Source organism: Parus major, chromosome 2 (assembly GCF_001522545.3).
Source record: "Parus major isolate Abel chromosome 2, Parus_major1.1, whole genome shotgun sequence".
NCBI lineage: Eukaryota > Metazoa > Chordata > Aves > Passeriformes > Paridae > Parus > Parus major.
In genome coordinates, this window is record NC_031769.1 from 5374039 (window position 1) to 5392643 (window position 18605).

At 45.2% G+C, this 18605-nt stretch overlaps 1 protein-coding gene across 1 annotated transcript in view; it reads right to left on the bottom strand.

The window, feature by feature from the left end:
* The window catches only part of ACVR2B (activin A receptor type 2B), a 103724-nt gene extending 85253 nt beyond the window's left edge, over positions 1 to 18471 (bottom strand). Inside the window, exon 1 of the mRNA XM_015619911.2 lies at positions 18350 to 18471. Within this exon, the coding sequence (XP_015475397.1) occupies positions 18350 to 18401 (52 nt within the window). The 5' untranslated portion in view covers positions 18402 to 18471. The remainder of the gene's footprint in view (positions 1 to 18349) is intronic.
* Between the last annotated feature and the right edge of the window lie 134 nt (positions 18472 to 18605).

The window sequence follows — 18605 nt, forward strand, 5'->3', positions numbered from 1 at the left end:
GGGAACAAGCACCACATCTTCCATAAAACCTAAGCAGAGGGATCATTAAGGAGGTTTCCATTTGACAGAATGGATGCACAAGTTTAAGTACACATCAGCATCTCAACATGCTCCAAGTCAGGTCCCAAACATGTCAAGGACCCAAGCAAACTTAGGAGATCCATGGAAGAATAATAAATCTTCACCACAGAGTGAAAAACCCCACATTTTACATGGCTGTAATTCAACCTGAAGATTAATACGTTGTAAGGGTCTAAAGCAACTCCGAGCCAGCCCCGCCATTTCCATTTCAAACCTCCTCTTTTCAAATAAGGGAAATGTCAGATGGCATCAGGTCAGCCTCAAATGGGATTTCTCTTCCCCTGCTCTGGCTGCGAGCCGCTTACCTTGAAGGACATGTGGTACAGATCAGCTGAGGTGAAGCCTGGAAGGACACAGGTTATGTTATTCCCTTTGCAGATGGAAGGTTTGCACATACACACAGTGGCCTCTGCATTTTGCAGAAAAGATTATTTTTTTTTACTTGAAAAAATATTTATGTCAGCCACTGCAACCACTTGAGGATGAGAAGCTGCAATGTGCTCTGGAGAGGCAAAAAACAAGAAACCACTGCTGGGTTTTGGAGCAATATCCTTGTTACAGAAACTCTCCACAACTGGGTTTTGTCTTTTCTTGGCCAACGCAGGGGCCAGATTTCCAAAGTTTGTACTTTTACTGACAAATGAGGGGAATTAGTTCATCAGTCACTTCCAGAAAGTCTACCTCTTGCACCAAAATCTGTTTTGTGTCAGCCTCAGCATCCAGGCCTGGCTAAATGCCACCACAGCTCACAAAAGGGTTGAGCCTCATGCCTTTACAGAGAAGGAAATAGTAAGAAAAAAAAAAACCCAGGTAGCTGCATCTCATAAAAAGATATCAGCCTGAGACACTTACATAACTTTCAAGCTGCTTTTCCACCCTCTATTTCCTGAGCACTGGGGATTTCCAGGTCTGCTCTGGTACCCACAAATGCCTCACTGCCCATGTATGTTCTCAGCTACATATCTGACAAGAAACATCAGCATCTCCAGGAGAAAATCAAAGGGGCATCAGAGCTGAGAACGCTCGAGAACACCTCCTTGTTACCTTATAATCACTAATCCACATCCCAGGGAACCTGCAATTACCCCCAGCCCCCAGGCATGTCCACACCCCAGTGTGTGCCACCACCCTCCTGCATCCCCATGTGCCCGAGTGTCCCTTGTCCAGCCCCAAGGGGGAAAGCCAGCATTTCAACAGGAAGGGTTTAGCAGAAGGATAAACAGATGTGTAGGAGATGCAGACACCATCAAATAATAGAACCATAGAATAGTTTGGGTTGGAAAGAACCTTAAAAATCATGTAGTTCTAGCCTCCCTGCCATGGGCAGGGATCCCTTCCGCTAAACCAGGTTGCTCTAAATCACATCCAGCCTGGATTTAACACTTCCAGGGATGGAATCCACAGAGAACCACAGCTTCTCTGGGAAACCTGTGCCAGGGCCTCACCACCCTCATAGTAAAGAATTTATTCCTGGTATCTAACCTAAATTCCCCCTTTCAGTTTAAAGCCATTACCCTTTGTCCTATCCCTCCTTGCCCTCCCCAAAAGTCCCTCTCCAGCTCTCCTACAGGCCCTTGAGGTACCAATAAGGTCACACCAAGGCCTTCTCTTTTCCAGGCTGAACAATCCCAGTTCTCTCAGCCTTTCCTTGTTGGAGAAGTGTTCCATCCCTGCTCCATCCCTCAACGTTAAGTGCTCCATCCATCAGCGTTAAGTCACGTGATATCAAGATCCGGAGGCAGAAGAGGACAAACAAAAAATAATGGAAGCACTGAAAGGCCCCCTTGTCTCTCTTCCTGCAAATCTTCCCGTTACTCCACTCCTTCCTCTCTAAATCGTGTTAATGCTCCGTGTTCCCCTTCCTTCTCTTCCCTGGGAACTGGACCTTCTAAAGCTCCAAAACTGATAACCCAAACAAAACCAACAAAACAAAAACACAAACAAAAACCAACACTTCCTCCCCCCCAAAATAAATCCCCCAACAAGTAAGCAAAGAAAAACATCCTTCACAAAACTATTCTTTTCATACCTTATCTTTTTAAACAAACTTTGTATGCCACTAAAATGTAGTATTATTTTAAACACTTATTTTCTGGTGCTAGATCAGCTCTGACAAGAGAAAGGAACTGCTGCTTTTCCTGTTCAGGTTCATGTGTGGAAAATAAATACCAGAAAGCCAGTGAAAGAAGCTATGAGAGTTTTCTTGCTTTGTTTTGGGGCTTTTTTTTAAGTGTCATTGAAGAAGAAACACCTAAACAAAACCATTACATTCATGGTGCTGACCACAATACTTTAAGCCCATGAAACCTCAATAAATATTTTTACAATGAAGCCTGCAAGAAGAGATAATACTTCAGACATTTATAGGACTTTTATTTCTCTATAAATGTATCATGAAAGTTGAAAACACTGAATTATTATTTCCATTCTAACTTAGAAAAAATTAGGAAAGAAAGGAAAAAAGATGCCAGAACATTTTACTAAGAGGAGACTTTTGTGGAAGACCTCTCTCAGGAGCTCACATCAACTCATTCTTGCTGCTTCTTTGAAGCCACATCGACAATGGTAATTTAATTTACAGTCCAGATAAAAGACATTTCCAAAGATGCTAGGGGAGGGAGAAGGGGGTTAGTAGGGCATTCCCAGTTTAATTCAGTCCAGCTACCTGCTGCCTGCTTGGGATCTAACTCCTGACAGCTCATCCTCCACCAAACAACAGAGCTGCAGCAGGTAACGGTGTCCCAGATACCATGGGGATGGGGGAGGGATGAGTGTCACACAAGAGGACCCTGCAATGTCTATAAATTGCAGCCAAAATGGATCTAATCACAGCAGGCACTGCAAAAAAATGTGGCAAGTGTGGTCCTGCTGGGAAGAGGAGATGAGCCCAGGACAGGGGATGCTCCAGCCAGAGGGTTTCATTCAGCTCCCCTGCAGGGCTCTTGGAAGACAAGGAGTGGGAAAAGAAATAAGCAAAAAGTATTGCAAGCATCCACCCACAAACATCTACTTAGGAGACAGATAAATAAAAGCTTTTATTGGACATGGTTTTAAGGAGAATAGACTAATTGTCACCAGAACCTCAATGAGCGAGCCAGAAGATCCCCAGATGGTTTGGGTTGGAAGGAACCTTATAGGGCATCACATTGCAATCCCTGCCATGGGCAGGGACACTTTCCACTGTCCCAGGTTGTTCCAAGCACTGCCCAGCCTGGCCTCAGACACTCCCAGGGACTGGGCAGCCACAGCTTCTCTGGACAATGGAGAGGATTCCCTCAGTGGGGAAACAGCAGGGGCAGGTTTCTCCAGTTCTAGGCAGGCTCCTCCAGCTGTGAGGAGCAACAGGGGAAGGGAAGAGTTCATTGCAAACACTGAAGGATTGACAGGACCACCACTGCAGGAGGATCTCTCTGTGATGGAGATGCTGCACGAGGGTCCCTGCCCACAGCCCCCATCACTCCTCTCCTCTACTGAACCATGAAGATTGACTTCAGGACATCCTTCCCTGCAAACTGGAGATAAAAATCTCTAAAGATATCTAATCTGTACCACAGTCTGGCTTTCCTGCCCAGCACTGCTGATGAGCTCAGCAGCAGTGTCCATAAAAATACCCTGGCAAAATCCCTGCAAACACACAAGCAAAAAAATCCACCAGGCTCAGCTGCTTTTGTTCTGGTAAGCGAGGAAACAATTACTGAAGCTGGAACAGACAACTTCTTGTAAAGAGAAAGAAAGGTGCAGAGGACACAAACAAAAAGCAAAACAACACAAATAATGAGAGAAGTAGGCAAGTTGCACTAGAAGTGATAAAAGAAAAAGGTTAATAAAGACTCACAAACCAAGCTCATGTATCACTTGCCATGTTTCCCATTAGGAGAAACCTCCTGTAAACCCTGGATCTGAGCAAACCAGGACAGACATGGGTAAGAAAAGAAGGTGACCAACACGAGATGGGACAAGTCCAACACCTTAAAGGTGGTGCCTGATCCTGCAGCACCAAGAAAGCTGCTGGCAACTGGGTGGCACCACAAAACAGAACCACTATATGTTTGAAGAAAACAATGACAAACACTGCCTCTGTCCAGCTGACAAGAGCCAACCTGTTCCTACAGATATGGTGGCATTGGTTCTTGCCCTGTTCTTCCTTCCCAGGATTTCTCATTACCCCATGAGGAGCTGGATTTTTGCTGCTACATACCTCAAGATCATTTAGAATATGTAAAACATCGCTTTTCATTTAAAGAAAAATATTTTCCAGCCCTCAAGGAATGGGAAAAGAAATACAGAAAAGCACAAAAACATGATTAACGTGCATTCTTCCACCTGAAACCCCAGAAAACATAATCAACCTTGTTGTATTTGTTTCTGTCTGCTTTCAAGTCCCAATATCTAAAGCCAAGTCTGCAGGTTTTACTGGGAGGGAGGGAACAGAACAATGAACTCATCACTTCTACCACACTGAAAACAATCTGCTCCTCGGACCTGTCTGTCCAGGGTGGTGATGGAAGGGAAGGAGCAGCAGTATTTCACACTCCCAGATCCATGGTCTACATCCATAATCAGCTCTCCAGTACCTCCACACGCTTCAGGAGAAGATCCAAGCAGATTTATAGGAGGCTGATTCTGGATTACTAGTCCCCAAGGAAATTTTCCTCCCAACACCCACAAGTCAAGAGGTTGATTTATACACAACCTATAATAGACTGTATTCCTTAGAGACAACTCCCTGTCTTCAACCCCTCTGCCACTGCTGAAACTTGAGGTTTGGCTTGGTTTTATAGTTGCAGAGTTTATAAATACCGAAAGCAGCACTCAGTTTAGGCTGGAGACAGTTAAACAACCTTAGACCAACAGGATGCCACGCAGTAAGGAACAGTAATGAGATGATGACACATTCATAACCTAAAGTTTTCATTAAAAACTTGCAGCTCGAGGAAGCTCACCCCTCCAGAGCAGAAACATTCAGTTCTAATTACTCAAAGAGCAAATTTTTGCACTAACAAGGGAGTCCAGGGGAGAAGTCCTGAAGAGCACAGGTATCCATTAGGCAGGACCTGGGGAAGTACCAGCCAGGGGGTTGTAAATGAGGTGGTGCACAGCCCATTTCTGATGCCACTCAGCACCTCAGCATGCATCACACAGCACACAGCACACACCAGCCTGAGGTTGGGAGCCCCTGTAAGCAGATTCAGGGGAAAGCAGGACTCCTGAAAAGAAGTTACTAGATACCAAAGTCCCTGGATTTTCTCCATCTGCAAGCACAACACAGTCTCTTTTCCAGTTTTCACTAGTTTTTAAAGGCTCGATGAGTTATCTGAGCAGAGCCACAGCACATACACGGACTGACTGCAGAACTGTGCAGTGTTTGTCACATCAGCCATCCAAATAGAGGTGATGGAAGCCACTAAATTCTAGATTCTCCAAAATCTTGAGAAGGAAGCTCTGCTGAAGCACAGATCTAACTTTTATGGCTGTGCAAAGTCAGATCTAACTGGGAAAGATTCATTTAGCTATCCAACTAGAAAAATATCTGCTGGTTAAAGAAACAGCAGTTGAACAAAGAAATGGCAAGCACTGGCTATGTTTTACAATGCACGAGTCAGAGCCGCAAAAATACGTTCCTGGGAGTGCCAACATCCCAATGAAAACATCCCAGAACATAAAAAAAGGGATAAAAGCACAATACAAACCTCTTTCCCCCACAATTCTGCCCCATGACCATGTGCCACTGAAACAGAAATCTGGCTTGGGTAGAAGGCTTTTTTCCCACAAAAAAAAAAAACAATTAATCCCCTTTTGTTTGGGTTTAAATAAAAAGTAATGCCAACCACTAATAAATTTTGGTTCTGTGGAGTTTTATGGTTTGTTGTTTTTTTTATTGTTTAAGAGCACGAACCAGACTGAATGGTTGCTCTTTCCAGAATGTCTCCTCCTACTTCTCAACACAAGATGAGGAGGTTGAACATCCCAGCTCTCATAACCCTCATCACAATCAGAAGCTTTCTGGGAAAGAAACATCCCAAAAGAGGAAACCAGCAACTTTTCATCCCACGTCATTTTTCAGACCCTTCTCCTTCATGGGGTTCACGGAGTAGGAAAAGAAAGGGAAGCCATAACACAAATTCAGATACAGAAGTACATTTAAGAAAGCAAAGAACTAAGATTGATTAGAGTGTTCCTCTGCTTTAATAAAGAGCCTAATGATGTCCAAATTATAGCAAAGCTCAATTGTGTAACCAAGGAGCCAAGATTTCATCCTTGATAAGGACATGGATTTCTGTCTCACAGGAGAAGCCTGCAGTTCACTAACAAAGATGACCTTTTATATTATACCCTTCAAGGCCACAATTAGCTGGAGAAATACTGGACTAACTTGGCAACAAGAGTTTTTATACACTGTGCTAATTTTTAGCAGAACCTTTGCCAAGACCATTACTATCATCTAACAAGACAAAAAAAACCCTAAAAAATAAAAAAAAAGCAAAACAAAAAAAAAAACACAAACCATGTACAAACCCCATTGCTCTCCAGACCCAAATTACTTTCCATTATTCAATGCAGTTTTAATTAAGATGATTAAATTACAGCAAAAATGATTAAGATGATATCCCACAGCAAACCACTAAAGGTATAACACCTCAATCCAGAAGAACATATACATGATAAAGTATTCATGAAAAGCTAGAATTTTACACATGAACCAATTCTACATCACTCAAACAATACCTTGGGAGATATTTGTCACAAGTAAAAAAACAGTGACATCCATCAACAGAGCACAGTTTTTTCCAAGACTACACAGAAAGAAATCTACACAGAAAAAGATTTGAAAAGGCTACAATTACTTTGACAATGTTTCTACAGCTCAGAGGAATTTGGGGGTTGAAATAAATGGTTTCCTTCGCCTTCACAGGGCTCCCAAAATCAATTTTATATATAATTCTTTTTTTTATTTTTTTATCAGAAGTCAGGTAAGAAGTGCATGTGAAATCAGGTCACTGCAATAATCATGTACATGGTACATTTCCACTATTGCCTATTAACTACGAGGTTTAAATGAATGAGCAAAGTCTCAGATCCATATTTCACCAGTGGAAATTATTAATATAAACATAGCACAGCTCAGGTTTTAACCTTACCATCCAACTGGGCCTACTCTCCTTTGGAGAGAGGTAAATGGAATTAAATGAACAGACAGGGTTCAAAAGACAGCTGCACAGAGGCATGGATTCCATTAAGACCTGGGAAAGGATCCTGTGATAGGAGCCCTGGACATCAGGTAGCTGCTTGTGGTGCATCAGCACTGGAAAAATTCTGGCCTGTGATCTTCAAGGAATGACAGTTTCAGTATGTCTTTTAAAAAAGCTGTGCCACTGTGATGAAAAGAAGTGACAAACCAGCCATTTGCAGGTGGAATCTTCTGGAAACTCTCCACAGCAGCAGGGTGAGGTGACAGAACAAGGTGGGAGAGTTCTGCAGTGAGGAGGCTGTAACCCCACATTGTGTTAAAAGTTGTGGCTGAGTACATGGGAAGGCACCCAGAAAGGAAACTTTGCCTCACTCTGGACCTCTCTGCCCCCAAGACTGACACACACCAAGGGGTTTTGCATCATTTCTGCATCAGAATAAAGTCCCACAAAGTGGAGCCATTCCCAAAACCCAGATCTATTCCCAAAATGCTGCTACACTTTGCATCTGAGACTTCTTTGTGTCTCTTCTCTGAGACAAGAGACCTCCTAGCTCTCACTGAAAAATAAATCACTAAAAAGTAAAAGGAAAGAAGAAATCTGTGTATTGCACTGCATGGCCATACCAGGGAGCTACTAACACCTGAATCACGCATTCAGGACACCAAACCCCTGGAAAGATCACAAAGAACAAGTGCATTAGAGGAGCTAAATGACTTTTTTTGTTAGTTTGTTTAGTTAATATAGCTCTGAATGGCCCAGTCACCAGAGAGCTTCCCCTCAGCTGTAAAGGATCTGATGAGGGGTGAGCCTCAGACCAGGTGAAAGGTTAACTTCATATTTTTCTTAATCAGACGAAGAAAAGTATAAATTGAAAAAGATAAAACTCCAACATAAATCCTCCACCAAGGCTGCTATGAAATAACTCTTTTGTTTAATTATTATGAGTTGGATCAGCAAACACTGCATCCCGATGGACAGAGAGCAGCTGTTACTATAACAGAAAGACATTCATCTTCCCTTCTCAGGACCCTGAAATTCTAGCAACAATGCCTGAAAAACGACTCTCAGCTCCCCCCTCTCCCAGTTTTTGCCTTTTATATCAGACCTATTTTTAGCCAACTTTATTTTGTTGCACCACACTTCAAAGCTGTGCATGTTAGCTCGTTTGAAATCATTTCCATGTACAACAAGCGTTGGGAAGATCAGCAGGGTGACTCTGGGGTGCAGGAGGAGGGCACGTCCCTTGCTCAGGGTCTCTTCTTTCATCAGGGATTCATTGAGAAGGAGCCCACAGACACAGTTACCCAGACAGATATTCTTGCATCTCGTTTACCTCTGAGGCTCACAGTTACCTTGGAGGGCTTCTTTCAGCTGCTACATAATAAATAGTCGATCCCTACATGATTGCATGGGAGAGGAAATTCTATTACCAATTAAGGAAAAAAAAACAAAACCAAAACGTTTCTCATGTTTGCTTTTAGCAACACTCTGTCCCATTAGATGATAACAGAAACTGTGTATTCTAGAGGAAACTTTTCTCCAGCAATAAAAATTGGCTGTAAAAGACTTCCATCATTATCTAAGGCGTAGTATAAATGTAAAAATACCCTCCAGGAATGGACACATGCAGCCAATCTCTGGCCAATGTGAACAGGCAGAGTCAGGGCATCAGGAGACCAGCTCTGGGGACAGCACATTCAGTGGGTGGGGCTTTTTTTTCCTTTCCTTTTCTTCTTTTTTGCATCCAGCAAAATTCAGGCTGAATGAGCTTTGTGCCACCAAGCTGTACCCACGAGAGGAAATGCCCAGGGACAGCAAGTGTGCTCATCAGAGGGCTCCATCAGGCACTGCTGGTCTTTATCACATACCCAAAGGAGCCTGGAAATTGGGACTGGAGGGCCACTGTGTTGTTGCAAACACTGTAAAAGGTGATTAAAACCTACACAGGAATTTCTTGCTGTTACTGAGCCCTTCCACAGGGCCCAGATTCATGATTTCACTTTACAAAGATTCTCCAGGAGCCTGAGGAACATCCTATGACAGTAAACAACAACAATCACATCAAAAGATCCATCTCCATGAGTTTGGGGTGTTGGGGGACTTTTTTGGCTTTTTCTAAGGTTTGCTTTCTTGGGGGAAGGAAAATGGGTTTTGTGTTTTGGTTTGGGTTTTTGTGCTTTTTGTTTGTTTGTTTGTTTGTTTTTTTAAATTATTTGTCTTTGAAATATTCCAAAGGAAGCCCAGGAGAATGGATGTGACAGCTCAATGGCAGGGCACACCCCATGACAGCATCCCCACCTGCGGTTCCATGCAGAGATGGTGATGCCACAGCTCCAGAACTCTCCCCAGACCTGGGCACTCAATTCCACACCACACCTGGCAGCAGCCAGAGCCAACATCCCAGTATGGCAGCACCAAGCATCATAAAACACCACCCTGCTTCAGGTTGTGCTAGGCTTTATCTGCATCCCAGGCTCCTTACATAAAAAGGAATTTCATAGTAGGGAACTGTTCCAGGTGTGTCAGCACTGGTGTCATTTGCCCACCACAAAAACTCACTTTTTAGGAGCCACCCAGGTGAGTGTTTTCCAGCACAACTGCAATATTTGGGAAAACGCCTTACCCCAGGTGTAACAAACTTTACCAGAAAATTTCCTATAAAGCTAAAAGTGCCAGATAATCTGTGGGTGCATGTGAAAGCAAAGGATTATGAGTTCAAACTTTAGTGCACCCAAGAGCTGCCCAATAGCTGCCGCTGGGCTGTAACTGGATACTCTCACCACAAAAACCCAAGGACAACTGAATTTCTCAGCCTGCAAATATACAGGGGGAATTAGCATTCTTAACCCATTAATTACCCTCAGGAACTAAAGTGGCCATACAAATCCCACTGTTCCAGTTGCCATAATGAGGGGAGGAAACCCCAAAACATAAAGACTTGGAGAAAGAAGAGAGCTGGGAGCCTGAAGGTCACACTGCCATGGCTTGGTTGTCCCAAGAATGAGGACATGGCTCTCACCAGGATAACCACAGATCTGTACTTTGCTGAGCAGCTGCATCCCAAGTCAACTGCAGTTTCCCTCTGCTGAGTCCAGGGACTCCTGCAAATCCATGTAGCAGTGCTCAGGTCTGAAGAAAACCCTTTGCCTTCTCGCATTTGAGCGCCTACAAAGCTCACTGGCTCTTCCAAGCCCAGTGCCACAGCCTCCTCACAACTTTCCTATTGTAAAGCTCAGCTTGCTGCCTCACAGAAAGGCCTGAACATCAACTGTGCAAAGCTCAAATGCCCTCTTTTCCCAGAAGAAGAAAGTATCAGTAGCAAACAGAGAAACTGGAGGGGGGAGTTTGCAGGCAGCTCAGCCAAACTGAAGCAACAGCCACCAGCCCTCAGCAGCCATCCAGAGACTGCAAAACATAAGAACAGGATTAAAAAGGCTTGAAAACCCTGCAATATTCTCATTTTCTGAAATACTTTTTAAAAGTCACAAAAAGGAGATGAGTTTTGATTAAACGTTTCTTCACTTCAGACCTCTGGTTGCATTCCTCCCTCCCCAGAAATTCAAAGCAGTCAGCAGAGGTAAATTATGTATAAGCAAAATATTCCTAAAAGCCAAATTTTAGAAGTTGCACCCATTACACAAGGCATTTTTAAATAGCTAAATGTCGAAGAAAAGAACAGTTAGCGACCTAGATTGACCATTTGATAGATCAGGCACAAATGGAGCTAACTTTATCTCTCTCATCCACTCAAAGGCTTATCATCTCACACCTCAGAGAAGTAAATTAGGAAGAAGCATTACATTAGCACTACTGGCACCACACAGAAAATTTAAAGTTCTGCTACCATTAAGAAAACAAGTTCTATAATGGGAAAAAGCTTTAAATAAGACAAATAAATAATTTAAAAGAAAAGGCAGAGGAAGTCACAGCACCTAAGACCCTACGGTGCCAGCTACTATGGAATTTTTAAAATGACAGCTTTTGCTGCTGTGGTTTGGGACTCATTCAGTACAGGTCTGGGATTTGGGGTTGGTTCAGAAAGTGCCAGACACACACTCATTTCCCACAGGTTTTGTTTATTTCTCTACAAAACTGACAGCAATACATTCCATTTCCAGCTTTACTGGAGGAGGATTAACTCGCCCCCTCTGCTCCCTCTGCTCACCTTTTTCTTCTCCCTTTGTCACACAAAGGTACTTATTAGACATAAAGAGTCCAGTTCAAAATCCACATCTAAATTTGCATGAGTATCCACTTCAGTGAAAATTAATGGAGTTCAGATTGTAAAGCACTGCATCTTTTCATGCATGTGCTTTATTCTCTGTATTTAAAGAGGAGGCACTTGTACACTATACATTACTATGAGACTGAGACAGGAGGAAAAAAACCCAAAATTATACCTCTGGTTTAATAAAATTACCAGAACATTCTATTTTTCCACACAAATTTAATTCCAGATGCACAAAAAAGGATAATGCAGCAGTCAGAGCACCAACCACGGACCCAAGAGGATGGGGGGCATCCTGCCCTTGCCCTGCCATTGACTTCCAAGATCTCAGAGAAGTCACTCCCACCAGGGAATAACTGACAAATTTATGATATGTTCCCAGATTAAACATCCAGAGATACAAGTTTCACTTCCATAAAACATTTTCAAAGGTTTATTTCAGCTCCTCAATACACCCCAAATCCATCATGAAGGCAAAAAAAGTGTGCTCCAGGCCCAGGCTGCCTCTTGCTCTGCAGCCAGGCCTGTGCAATCCTCTGAGCAGAGCTCCCCCAAAGTCCGAAACCGAATCTGTGGTGAAATGACACACCAAGGTGGAAATTACGGAATTATTGATGAGAAACAGGTCATTCACATCTTCCTCCAGCCAGGCACAAGCTGCTCCTTTCCTCTGCATTTCTTTCTGCACACCTGTATGCATGAGCTGGTCCCTGCTTGCAGGCAGCTCAGCTGAAGAGAAAAGGATCTTTCCAAGACTAAAAATACACCAACCATCTCCAGCACAGTCATCAGAAGAAAAGAAATTCAAAAATCACATAAGGTGGACAGAGCACATTCAGGTTGAAGCCCGATTTTACCCCATACAGAAACATTTCTTCATGCAGATTATTCTTCCAGTACAGGTACAAAATATTGGTGTGACCTTGGCTGAGCCACTTTCTGATGCAGCAGGGAGCACTCGCAGACAGAATTTGCTCCCTCTTGGCCCCTCTGGTCAGGGTTTTTGGGGCAGGAACCTTCTCTCTACACAAACAGCACTTTGCAAAAAGAGGAGCTGTGTTTTTCTGAGGCACCTAGACACCAGCAAGATTTTTTTTCTTAAGTAGCATGATGGACCAATGCCACATGCAATAACCTAATCAGAGTAAAAGACTCAAATACTGGCAAAATAAGAGGCACTTGTGTGCTGGAGAGAAGTATATTATTATTTTACTGTGTACACTGACAATCGCTGCTCTTAACTTTTAGTTTGAATTGAAGCTGTACCGTAGTAAAGAAGGAAGATGACAGAGAGAAAAGAATATGAAATTGGTGAAAAAGACCAACAGTTATATTCAAATTTAAGCATAAAATGTGCTGGATCTGCAGAACACAGGCAGAGTGTTTCATTTTTAATTTACTTCTTCGCCCCTCTGACTTCAGTGGCTCCAAGAAGCCTTACAAAGACAACTAGGGGAAAGTGATGTATATTTTTATAATATGCCTTAAAGGAACAAATTACTAATGAGATACAAAGTTATTTCAGAATGAAGTAATAATGAAGAGAAGAGATTAGACATTAGTTGATCCTCAATGGTTAATGGAGGGGAAAGGGAATGGGAAGAGAAGAGTTTATACTGGTGAATACTTTGGCCACAAACACCTCTCTTAAACACATCCAATTTCACTGATGTGAAAATCTCCACATGAAGGAACAGGCGAAAAAGAGCTTAAGTGGGAACAGGGTGCAGAATGCCAAGTGCTACACTGAATAATTCAGATACAGGCAGTGCTATTGGCCAGGCAGGAAAATCACACTCCCCTGCTAGTTTTAAAATCAAAGGCCAAGGAGGGATAAAAGAGAAAGACAACACCTCTTTAAAGCAGAGATTGCACTCTGCGGTTCCCATTTCCCAAGTTCCCACAAGGTTTTGTTGCTGGGAGCGCGCTGGAGCCCGGGCTCTGCCAAGGCTCAGCGCCTCACACACACCCCACTGCCCACGGGGGACCCGGGAACCTCAGCCCCTGCCCTGGTGCCACGGCTCCTCCAGCCCAGCAGCAAGAGAATGCCAGCTCTGCAGAGGGCACCGACCAAGCCTGACATCCCAAGCTGCCTTCTCCAGGCTTGCTCAGTGCACAAGCAGTTCTCCAGCTGCCTGAGGGCAATGCCCCATCAGGGCTTTCACGTGGGTCCAGATCACAGCTGAACCCTCGGCAGATTGTCTCCCCTACCTGCACCCTTCCCAAATTACAGCCACACCTCTCCAGTGCCGGCTGACAGGGCTGGACACACAGATTTCCAGACAAGGGCTGGCAGGCACCATCAGGGTCTTTCCTTGCCTGAGCCCTGCAGAAGCACGGGATTAACAAGTCGATTTTGCAACTTTCAGACCACTGTTCTGGGTGTGTTTGATAGAAAGGTGCTACATTTCATGGGGCTTGAAAGATCCCCTGCTCCTAAAATCCAGTTTAATTCTGACTGTTCTAGTGCAGCACCACAAGGTCAACTACTTTTAACACTAAATTTTAGAAATGTTTCTAAAAGCAGGTCCTGGAACATGACAGCCAAAACACCTTCTGCTACAAGGTCCCAAACATGGAGTAAACTTGACTTCTATTTATTTTATTTTAAAGGTGTCGTGGCTTTCTAGGAACAGGTAACTTTGCCTTTGGGCAGAGCACACAAACACACCCCTGCCAGGTGCCCAGCCTCAAAAAATCTCTGCCACCCACCTTCTTCACCCTTGATAAATAAAGATAAGCGTGCTTTGGTTCCTTTTACACCTGCAGCACTTCTGCAGGAGGACCCACCCCACAGACAGGCACGATGAAAAGCACAGCAGCAGGATTCCCGGGCTGGTCCCATCATCCCATTACCAACATTTCAAAAGGTGCCCTTTTCCAGTTCAACCTGTGCACTGGTCCTGCTGCCCAGAACTGGGGAAGCCAGGGAACCCTCCTAGGCTGATCTGCAAAGCAAGGACTGTGTGCATGGGGAAGCAGGAAAATGGTGGGAGGGAGAGAGGAGAACAAAAACAACAACAAAACAGAAAAGAAAAAAAAAAAAGGGAGGGGGGGGGGGAAGGAAAAAACAGTGAGGCTGGCCTGTTTCTTTCTTCTCTACCATCTATTCAGTGTCAGCAGGGGAGGTCCACAACTGTTGCGTCACATGGAGCACAAAAAAACCTGACAAGCGTGTTTTAGCTGATGGAGAGCAGAGTGGACAGGAGGCTGGTGACAGCTCGAACGCGGGGCGTGCGAGCCCTCCGCTTTAATTGGCTGCTTCTTCCCAGCGCATCCAGCGAGCAGGAGCCTCACAGCCTGCACGGGCTGCTCAAAGGCACCAGCAATGGCAGAAATTACAGCGTGTAAATACTTCAGCTAACTCCCCAGGCCCAGGGTAGACCCTCACTCTGGGCCAGGGATATGGGATTTTTAATGCTGCTTGGTCCACAGGAAGCAAAGGGAAGATGTAGGAGATGCTCGAAATGGAGAGGGGAGGAGAAGGGGGGAGCTAAACCACAGGTTGTGCAGGACCTGAGAGGTGTTTATAAATAATGCCACTAAAAATAATACACTGATCACTGGCATCTCGAACACAGCATTTTCTTCTCCACACAACTCTGACAGTGGTTATCTTAGTGGTATAATTATCCAGATTTGATAGCAGATTAAAAATATATATATCCTAAACACCTGTTCAAGAGTTTTGTGTTTTTAAAGGCCATTGCCATTAACCTTGGGCCACGCACTTCATTGTGTTTAATTAGCAAGCTAATGAAGCCAGTTTTATTCCCTTTCTCAAGCACAAGAGGATAAATACAAGACAGTGAAAGAGGAGACCATATCCATTTGCAGCACAGTTCATTGCTGCATGGCATTACTTAAACTTGTACTGAAATAAAAGTAATGTAATGGCTTGGAAAACATGTTAACAATGCATTCTGCAACAAAAATCCTTTTACACCTTCTGTATTTTCTGAAGCTCATCGATTAAAACATGATTTCTGAACATTTGGGCTGCAGAGAATTTGCAAACAAAGGGCTAAAAATAAGCATAATGTTTTCCTCAATGAATCCTCAGTATTCCAAAAAATGAAGCATAACAGATTTTTCTTATTTTTTTTTTAAAGAACAGCAGCCCGTGCTTGCTTTGTTACAGCCAGCCAAGGTAGAGATGAGAAGCATCAACAATGGAGGTCAAGCGATTTTCGAAAAGCCCACCACTTTCACAGAGCCCTAACATGTACACACACAAAAGACATACTTTGAGCAAAGCCCGGTGCTCTGAATCCCAGCAACACATTCCAACTTTGGGTATCTCAGCTTGTTTTCCTCTTTTTTTTTCTCTTTTTTTTTTTTTTTTTTTTTTACTGAACAGCTTTAGGGAAAACTGGACAATGAAGATCACGTTGATAAATACTCATAAATATCACAAGAAAGGCAGAAAGACTTTAAAAGAGAGGGAGGGATTTACAGAATGGCTAATGCACTGATTTAGTGATTCAAAAGGACCTTTCCAAATAAACAGAATTATATGCATTTTCTGGGGTTTCTCTATTGTATTTTCAGAAGGGGAGAAAAAATTCAGGTATGCCCTGTCAGATTATCTTTTTCATAACATGATACATTTAAGAAGATTTCAGGGTGGTTTTTTTTGGTTTTTTTTTAAAAGCAATTGCTTTTTTTCCTCCAACTTAGATTTCAGTCACTCTGTGCACAGAGCCATGGGATCAGGTTAAATACCAAAACCAAACCTAACAAAAACCCAACGCCATACCCAAAACAAAACCAAAAAAATCCGGAAGCCATCTCTTTTATTGAATCACCCGAGATAAAAGGATTCCAAGATATATGGAAAGAAAATACATTGACCATAAATCTCCTTTATGCACATAATAGAATTTTCCAGCCAGGAGAGCTGTTGTGATGATAGCAACGCCGAGCACCAGGAATGCTGCTGGCACACACACTACCCCCCTTCCACCCCCCCGCCTGCTGCTTCCAAAATACCTGCTCTCCTCAGCACTGCTATGTAAATACAAACCCGCACAACCCCCTTCCCAACACATGGAAACAAAGCTGCGTACAAGTGTCCCAGCCATCAGATAAAAAAGCGCGAGCTGGCTTCGCTCACTAAGACATTAATATTTTTTTAATTTTTTTAATTTTTTTTTATTTTTTTTTATTGTCCGCTCCCTTTTTATTGCCACTCGCACGCACTTTCGGTGTGACTTAAAAAATAACGAAGCGCTGGCACCGCCGGTAATGGCAGAGGCAGGCGGTGGCAGCGCATATTTAATGGGCACTCGGAACAAAGGAAGCCCGGCTGCAGGAGCGCCCCGGGGCCGGCTCCGCGCCCCCCGCTCCGCTCCTCGGCCCCGCCGGGCAGCGCCTTCCCCGGGCCGGGGGACACGGCCACGCACACGCGGGGAAACCCCCGGGCCCCCACCCGTGCCCCGGGTGATGGCAAAGCCGCCGGGAACTCCCCGGCTGTCCATCGCCGAGCGGGCACGGCTGCAGCATCGCTGCCTCCCGCAGCCTGCCCCCGGGAACCCCCGGGCACGAACAGGCTCCCCTCGGCCCTCCCAGGGCCCCCAGCCCCCGGCCGGGAGCTGAGGGAACCTAACAAGTCACTGGCCAGAGCCGGGGCGGGGGGCTGCGGGCTCAGCCCCGCGGGGGTCGTGCTGACCAGGCGAGAGGCGGGGAGGAGGCAAAATTGCTGCAGCACCGATTTCTTCTGAGGAAAATGCAGCGATAATAAAAAAAAACTAATAGGGAAAATAATGATAATAATGTAAACAATAATTAAAACAAGGAGGGAAAGTGGGGAGCGCGGGGATTTCCAGCGTGCCCGCGTTTTCACTGCTGGGGGCAGCAGAGCGGGTCTGACCCCTCCCGCCCCCCCGAGGGCTGCGGGATGGGGCACCCCATGGAGACCCCTCCCCGCCTCCCCAAGCGCTGCCCGGGTGCCCCCTCCAACTCCCCCGGCTGTGCCCGGGCTTTGAGCGAACTTCCACCCGCGTCCTTCGGCACCACGCGCACCCCGCAGGTTGGAGATGAAGTTTGGGGGCCAGCCCATGTCCGCAAAATAAACGGGATGAAGAAGATACAAAACAAACACCCTCCTCGGCCGCAGAAGCCTCCTCCGGAGGGATGCTCCCCAGGCACCCCCCGCCGCACACACCCCCTTTCTCCCAACTTTCTCCCGGCTCCCCGCGGAGCCAGCCAGCCCCAATAGGCTCGTTCCGTGCTAACCCCTAAGGGACCGCGGGGTCCCGGGGGGCTGCTGGGGAACCGGGGGGTCCCTTCGGGGCGGAGGGAGGGTCCCCCACATCCCCCCCCGGGTTACACAACCGCAGCCCGGCAGGAGCGGAGCGCTCACATGGCCACTACCTGAGAGACCCCGCTCCATTCCGGAGCGACCCCAGCTCTGCTCCCGCCGCTCCCAACTTGTCCCCCCGCCGCAACCTCCTCGGCTTCTCCCTCACGCCCCCGCCCAGAAGTAAATGCCCATTTTATCAAAGTTTCCTCGAGATCGCGCCGTGTTTACATTGCCATGAATTCCCACAGGCTGCCTGGAGGGAACAAAAAGCAGCACGGGAAGGCTCGTCCTGCGAGCAAGGAGAAAACAGAGAGGGAGGGCGAGGGAGTGAAAAGAAAAAATATAATAATAATAATAATAATAATAATAATAATAATGGCAATGAAGCCTATGCAACGGTGGGGTGATTCCCCAGCTCGGGTGCTGTGCTCTGCTTCGGAGGGTGCTGGAAGGTGGCTGCAAATAACCGCACGGCCCATTCAATTCTGCATTTGGAGACGCGACCGAGAGCCCGAGCGGGAGGTAAACACGCCGAAAGGCTCTTACCTGCACAGAAAGTTCCCCAGAGCACGGCGAAAGTCAGCCACGAAGCAAACATAGTCCTTTACTTTTTTTTTTTTCCTCGTGTGCACCTCTACCCCAAGGAAAACAAAAATAAAAATAAAAAGATCGAGCGCGTGAAAAGAGGGGGGGAGAAGCGCGGCTCTCCCTTCTCTCTCGCTCTCAAAAAGAAAAAAAGAAGAAAAAAATCCTGGGGGTAGGGGGTGGGAAAAAGAAAGAAAGAAAAAAAAAAAAAAAAAAA